This window comes from Helobdella robusta (genome assembly GCF_000326865.2).
Source record: "Helobdella robusta unplaced genomic scaffold HELROscaffold_2, whole genome shotgun sequence".
Taxonomy (NCBI): domain Eukaryota; kingdom Metazoa; phylum Annelida; class Clitellata; order Rhynchobdellida; family Glossiphoniidae; genus Helobdella; species Helobdella robusta.
In genome coordinates this window covers 9859050-9866284 of record NW_008704083.1, presented here as the reverse complement: position 1 = coordinate 9866284, position 7235 = coordinate 9859050, and the positions used below count along the sequence as shown (strand labels likewise).

The window sequence follows — 7235 nt, the reverse complement described above, 5'->3', positions numbered from 1 at the left end:
GTAGCTTCAGAAGTTGTTGTAGTTGATTCAATTGTTGTTGTTGTCGTTGTAGGTTCAGTTGTCGTTGTTGTCAAGGTGGTTGTTGTTGAAGCAGTTGTTGTGGTTGTAGCTTCAGAAGTTGTTGTAGTTGATTCAGTTGTTGTTGTCGTTGTAGGCTCAGTTGTCGTTGTTGTCAAAGTGGTTGTTGTTGAAGCAGTTGTTGTGGTTGTAGCTTCAGTAGTTGTTGTAGTTGATTCAGTTGTTGTTGTCGTTGTAGGCTCAGTTGTCGTTTCTGTCATCGTGGTTGTTGTTGAAGCAGTTGTTGTGGTTGTATCTTCATATATAATATATTCATGTATGTAATAAAGTAATATCATACAATGTAGGTTTTTATATATGGCCTTATATATAAAGTCCCTAACACAAGCAAGCCGCCACTCACTTTGCTTCTGTTTAACATACGCGTTCTTTTATGTTTTTTTTGTTCATTCGGTCAAAATCGAATGACATATATTTCTAACTTTTTCTTACCATATGAATTTATTTTTACAGAATCTTCATCGTAGAAATGCGTTGGCTGCTGGTTTGTTTTCTTGGTTTTGATTTAATATTGAAACGAAATTTTTTTTAATTGTTGACTGATTTTTTTTTATTTTTGGTTACTTTATTATCTTATGGGTGAACATTTAACTTATCTTTGGTGGGAAATACAAAAGCAATATGTTTATTAATCGGTATTTAGTGAAATCATTGTTTAAATGATAGTTTTGTTAAAATGTTTTAATAGAGTTTCGAAAATGATTCCTTGATTGATATGTGCTTCGGCGTGTCGTTAAATAACTTTTCATTCGACAGAGCGTCGCACACGTGGTTCACTGTCAGTTGAATCAAAAGTTAATTTCCCATTTAATTTATTTATTCAATGTGGCACATTAAAGCCCAAGTATTGTTAATTATTTAATTAAATTTAATAGCAAAAACATTTTATAAAAATAACAAATCAACTTATTAGTTTCAACACGTGCGCGATTCGTTTCAATCTGTGTTTGTTACATTACCAATTACCATCATTTAAACATAAGAAATCACCTTTTATTTCCTAATTATCTGACCTTAAGATAAAACATAATTTGATATGAAAACCCACAAGATCCGGACTATCCCAGAAATTTTGCACTTTTAAGGATTTGAATGAGTGCCAAAAGAAATATTTCAAACCAACACACTCCAAGATGGAGGAAAGCTTACATATTGTACAATTGCGCATACAGACGCGCGCACGAATACACTTTTCTCATTGGCTGGATTATCTAAATCATCATTTATTATAAATCGTGTGATTGTAAAGTTTAAAATTTTTCAAACTCAATTCTCTTTTCTTAGTTTTCGTTTAACAGTTCGTTCTACTTAGTTTTATTGTCCTGTTTATCATCTGCAAATTTTGAGAAGCTTGAACATATGCCTGTTGTATGTTTTTATTTCAATTTTCATCATCATCTTAGTCATTGTGTGTGACTACAATGGACGTTTCTGACGTTATCTCGCCAATTAAACTCTCAACAACACATAAGAATAAAAAATTTGTTCATGGACGAAAATTTTATTTATGAAGGCAACACACACGTACACAGTTGACAGCTGCATCTCGTCTGTTATCTACCGAATGATTATTATGCAATTTTAAACTAATTTTTATTATTTATTATTATTTTTATTTTTATTACTATTATTTTTATTATTATTATTATTGTTGAGTAGTATAAATTTATTTTACTGATGTTAATGAAATTCTGACAATTTTTATAAATTAACCAGCAAATAATTTTGTTACAAACGGACAATTTATCAATCAATTACACAATCAATCAAACAACCACACAAACAAGCAAGCAAGCAATGAACTAACTAATCAACAATCAACCAATCAATCAAACAAGCAAACAAGTATTTAAACCAGGGGTGGGCAAACTACGGCCCGCGAAGCTATTTTATGCGGCCTGCGAGACCTTGTTCGCCCAAAAAAGGTCGTCAGCCAGACATTATGACCAAAAAAGGAGTCACAAATCTTAAAAAAATTCTCCCCTGGGTCGAAAAACTTTGCTATTTAATTACATTTGCGGCCCTTCAAAGGTAAAATAGTTCTCAATGCGGCCCTCACAGCAAAAAGTTTGTCCACTTCTGATTTAAACCATTTTGAACGTAAATTTCACTGAAGTATCAACAAAATTACCTTTTTTTGTGTATCTTATTAATTAATTAACTTTATAAATAAATATTTATTTTTTATGAAATTGTCAAGTTAAATGTATGAAGAAACTGGTAGAAAGGAAGAGAATCATTAATTTACAAGAATCAAAAAATTTACAAAAAAGATAATTCGAAAGTGCTCAGCAGACAGAACAAGAATTTAGGGAAGAGTTAAATGGTCAACTTGTGTTAATGAGATGTGAAGTGTGTGTGTGTATTTGTGTGTGTGATTGAATGAAACACACAATTATTAGGTGTGTTTTTTGTGTTTCCATGTGTATGTTTGTGGTGTGATGCGTTCGACCGCTTGGTTATAACTTACTTTCAGCGAATTTGTGTAAATCTTAAGTGAACAAAAATTTTCAATACACTAATGCTAACATTTCAAAATTTAAAAATTTTTCATGAAAAGTTTAACCGACCGCTGTTTGGAAGTGATGTCGTTGTTCCATTTGTCTCGCCTGCCGAAGTCATCGTTTCATCTGAAGTAGCCGTTAATGTACTTGCAGTTGTTGCAGTTGTTGCAGTTGTGTTAAACACAGTTGTGGTTGTCGTCGAAGTCGTGGTTGTCGTCGTAGTTGTCGTCGTAGTCGTGGTTGTCGTCGTAGTCGTGGTCGTAGGCACTGGTGTATCGGTGGTTGATGTGGCTGATGTTGGCATTAGGCCCATCAACAACAATCCGGCAATGAGTATCTTCATCTTCACTGCCGCCATTCCAGGTGATTATGCTTCACAAATCGGTGCCGTTTGTCCCAATACGCAACAACCAATTTCAAACTATTTTCGAAATTTTGTTATCTGTAGCGAAATTTGTATGCTGTCTTTGGTTTGATTCTTGCTTTTTAAATATCTACATTTTGATATGCTTAATAAATCAAAATGAATAGTACGTCTGGATCTCGCAACTCTCATCTGAATACACGAAATAAGGGTGACAGAAATTTTTAGAAACTCACTATTTGAATTATAACTAAATTTCCTTCAACGCTTCATTGCATTTCATGTATGTGTGTGTGGTTTGTGTTTGTGTGTGTATGTGTATATGTGTGTGTATGTATGTGTGTGTGCGTGTGTGTGTGTGTGTATGTGTGCGTGCGTGCGGATATAATATAGGCATGTGTGATCGCACGACGCATATGTGTTTGTGTATGAATACGTGTGTACGTATGTGTGTGTGTGTGTGTGTGTGTGTGTGTGTGTGTGTGTGTGTATGTAGAGGTGTATGTTTGCATACGTAAGTGTGTATGTGCGTGCATATGTATGTCTGTCTATGTGAAAATGTGTGTGTGTATGCGTACGTGCGTTTGTGCGTGCATGTAAAAATGTATGTGTGGATACATGCGTGTATATACACCTATGATTAAATGAATGTGTTATATATATAAATATATATATATAACTTAAGGGTGTTCCCACTCAAAGTTAATTTTGTTATTTAATGCCTCTGATCTTTTAATTCTAAATTTAAACCAACACACACGCAAACACACACACACACATGCACGCACGTACACACGCACACATACGAACATACACACATAAAACGATTAATAGGATAAAACCTCTTGTAAACAAACTAGCAGGTATAAACGCAGGTATATGGTTACAAACACGGACAGAGATACAAAAAATACCTTGTTGTTATAATACTTTACATGTTTCAATTATTGGGTAGGGTACATGTAAGTACGAACATCCACACACACAAACACACACACACACAAACACATACTCACTTAGCACACTAAACTGTAAAGTAGTGTAACCATTCCTATGGCACAACTGTTGGTACTAAGGTTTGAGGTCAGAGTTTGACCTTATCCTTGGTGGGTTGCTTGCGAAACTGACGAACATCCTCACCCAGGAACCAACAGAACACCAGTTTTAAGGTACTGGTTATTGGCCTTTCACCCTCTCCTGCTAGCATTGCCCACCCCCACCACTTGGTGGTCATGTGTATGAGGCTTGGCTGATTCGCAACGCCAGATTGCAAACTACATGGAAGCACTTTATAGTTGCTGGAAGTTCTCGTCCACATACATAAACACAAACACATACACACACACACCTAACATTTGTGTGTATCGTTCGATCAAGTCAATCAAACTTATTCGCTGGCAGCAAATACACAAGCCTCAACTTAATTAAACATTAAAAAAGAGGTTATTAAACATCAATAAAAACGTGCCAGTCTGAACAAACACAAATAAATCATACGAAGTTTGTGTTTAATAGTTTCATCTTTATCCAAATTTCATCTAATATTTATTGAAGAAGTGTCAGATTCAGAATTTGGTTTTACGTAAGTTGGGATGATTTTAAAATTTTATAAATTGCTATTTCCCGCTATATTAGTTTATTCTCGTTTGGCAAAATTCTCAAGTTAAGGGCTCTTTTCTCGCTAATTTCCATTTTATTTCCACTATATTACCACAAAATTTTCAATAATTTCTTTTTTTTCTTCTATTTTATTTGATCTACTTATTAAAAACCTTAAATAAAATAATAAGAATAAAAAAAATAACAAACAAAATTTTTAAAATCTCATAAAAATAAAGTAAAATTTGTGTCATACACCGATCTATTTATAGCACACGCTATAAATAGATTGGTGATTGGTGTACGACATAAAATAACTTCCGAAATTGTCTCAGCGTGGAGTCGAACCGACAGCCATCGTCATCGTCAGTCATTTCTTCTATCTCGTTACATGTGAGTCATCATTTATATATACAAATATATTATTGTTATTGTATCAATATTATTATTAGTAGTAGTAGTAGTGGTAGTAGTAGTAGTAATAGTAGTAGTTGTGGTAATAGTAGTAGTAGTATTCTGTGCTTGCTATTAAAGTTGTCATTACATATTTATATACTCATGCAGGTTTATGGTTGTTGTTATTATTAATATTATTGTTGTTGTCTTAGTCGTTGTTGTTGTTATGGTTGTTGACCCTTTTATTATTAATAAACGTTATTTATTGCTTTTAATTGACACACGAATCTAACACATTTAGTTGGTGCGTGTGTGCGTGCGTTTGTTTGTTTGTGTGTGTGTTTGTGTGTGTCTGGTGCGTGTGTGAGTGCATTCAGTGAGAAAATGCCTTAGATTTGATTAGACTTCTAAAATATATGTGGCACCGTTGATTTATTATTATTTATTTTTAATAATAATAACAATAATTATTATTTTTATTATTATTATTATTGTTATTTTCATTCTTTCAATAATGGTTTCGTCATACCTAACCTATTTTCTCGAATGAATAAGTCTGGCGCGCAATTTTGCTCGTCAGGATTTCACGTGCATCTATTTCTGAAGATTTTACAATCGATATATATTTATTTAAAAAAAAGGGTTTAATGGGTGATGGTTTTACTACCTGGCCAAACATTGCAACAGCATCAAGGCCGTCTCAAAAAAATCACATTTACAGGTTTGCTGATCCAGCGATGGCTTAAAACCCGTTACACTTGGGTATGAAAAAAATAAGAAGAAAAATTGAAAATACAACAAAAGAAATAAGAAAAAACCTTTATGAAAAATAGGCAGAAGGTATTAAAGTTGAGAAAAATTGTTTTAAATGAAATATTTTTACCAGTATAAAACTGCAGAATGTATGTGATTTTCTAGTTAATGTCAAGTCAACCATATCACATGTGTGCGTGTGTGTGTGCGTGCGTGTGCGTGAGGTGTGTTACTTGAAAAGTGCAATCAATCAGAAGACTGCTCTGACGTACATGACAACAGTGCACATACACATACACACTGAAGTTTGTGCACGCTTCTGTGTTTGTACAACAATAAACAATACGTACAGGTTTCTGTGCATGTACAAATTCATGCGTGCACATCACGTACAGAACAGTACACCAATTTTAGCACGACACGACTTAAACATTTTAACAGACAACGGCCCACATAAAATTGTGACAGCACTGTATTTGTTTTTCTCCCTCACCAAAATCTGATTAGTTCACTTATTGTACTGTTAAACAGGCTGTAACAAACGTGTGTTTATGTGTATGTGTGTGTTTGTTTGTTTTAGTATGTATGTGTGTGTGTGTGTTCTGTGGGTGTGTATTGTTAATTTGGTACTTGGTAAGTTCGTTGTTTTTAGTAGGTCAGTAGCAATATTTAATATAAAGCCTTTAAAGTTATTGCAGTTTAACTATAAGGTGTATATGTGCATGTATATTTTTATGTTTGTGCGTGCTTGCGTGCGTGTGTGTGTTTGTTAGTTAGTTTGTAAGGATGTGTGTGAATAATGATCCCGATCAAAATGTTAGGTGTCGATGGAATGGTGTCGATGCCCTGCTTTTGAACTCGGATGAAACCAGTCAAGCATTGTTTGATGCCACTTCAACTACGCCAGGTAGGTAACCTGCGAAGCGTACAAGCGGTTCAACTCTCGCTAACGAGGAATGCTGGAAGGAAGGGAAAGAGTGCGGCTGCATACTCGTTGACGAGACCCATTTTAAAGTTTCGCGATGGTTTTTTCCTATGTCATATTAATTTTTTGCCAACAAACATGACAGCGACAATATAACGGTTTACTAATTTTCATTCATTTTTATACAGCGTTGTGATATAATTTTCAAGTTTGGTTGCCGAGTTAGCTCAGAAAGTGACGTTTGTATTTATAGGTTGGTTGTGTGTATATACGTCGTGTGGTGTGGGTGTGTGTTTGTGGCGTGTGTATGTATGCGGCGTGTGTGTGTGTGTGTGTGTATGTGGCGCTGAATTTTAATTGCGTCTAACTAAAAAACGACAAACAACATGCCTTGGCTAGAGTTGTGTATCAATAACACACAAACTATCAGATGTAATGTTAACTTTTACACAAACATTTAAAATTGGCCACACGTATGAATTATGAATTCATTTATTAATTCATATTTCATGCATATCTATCTATATAGATACACACACGTGACATTTGTATGTGGTCTGAAGTAATAACAATCCGATGCATTCAATGGTTGAACGTTCTTAAACAACGAAGTAAA

General features: G+C 34.3%; 2 protein-coding genes across 2 annotated transcripts; one reads left to right on the top strand and one right to left on the bottom strand.

Moving 5' to 3' along the window:
• Nucleotides 1–793: 793 nt before the first annotated feature.
• On the top strand, nt 794–3058 carry HELRODRAFT_160925 (hypothetical protein; the record flags this gene model as incomplete). Its single annotated transcript, XM_009017847.1, has 2 exons — nt 794–856; nt 2639–3058. The coding sequence occupies 2 exons, from the start codon at nt 794–796 to the stop codon at nt 3056–3058; spliced, it is 483 nt and encodes a 160-aa protein (XP_009016095.1).
• Nucleotides 3059–4030: 972 nt separating this feature from the next.
• HELRODRAFT_160924 (hypothetical protein) lies at nt 4031–6702 on the bottom strand (the record flags this gene model as incomplete). The annotated part of the gene is made up of 2 exons (XM_009017846.1): nt 4031–4294; nt 6646–6702. The coding sequence occupies 2 exons, from the start codon at nt 6700–6702 to the stop codon at nt 4031–4033; spliced, it is 321 nt and encodes a 106-aa protein (XP_009016094.1).
• Between the last annotated feature and the right edge of the window lie 533 nt (nt 6703–7235).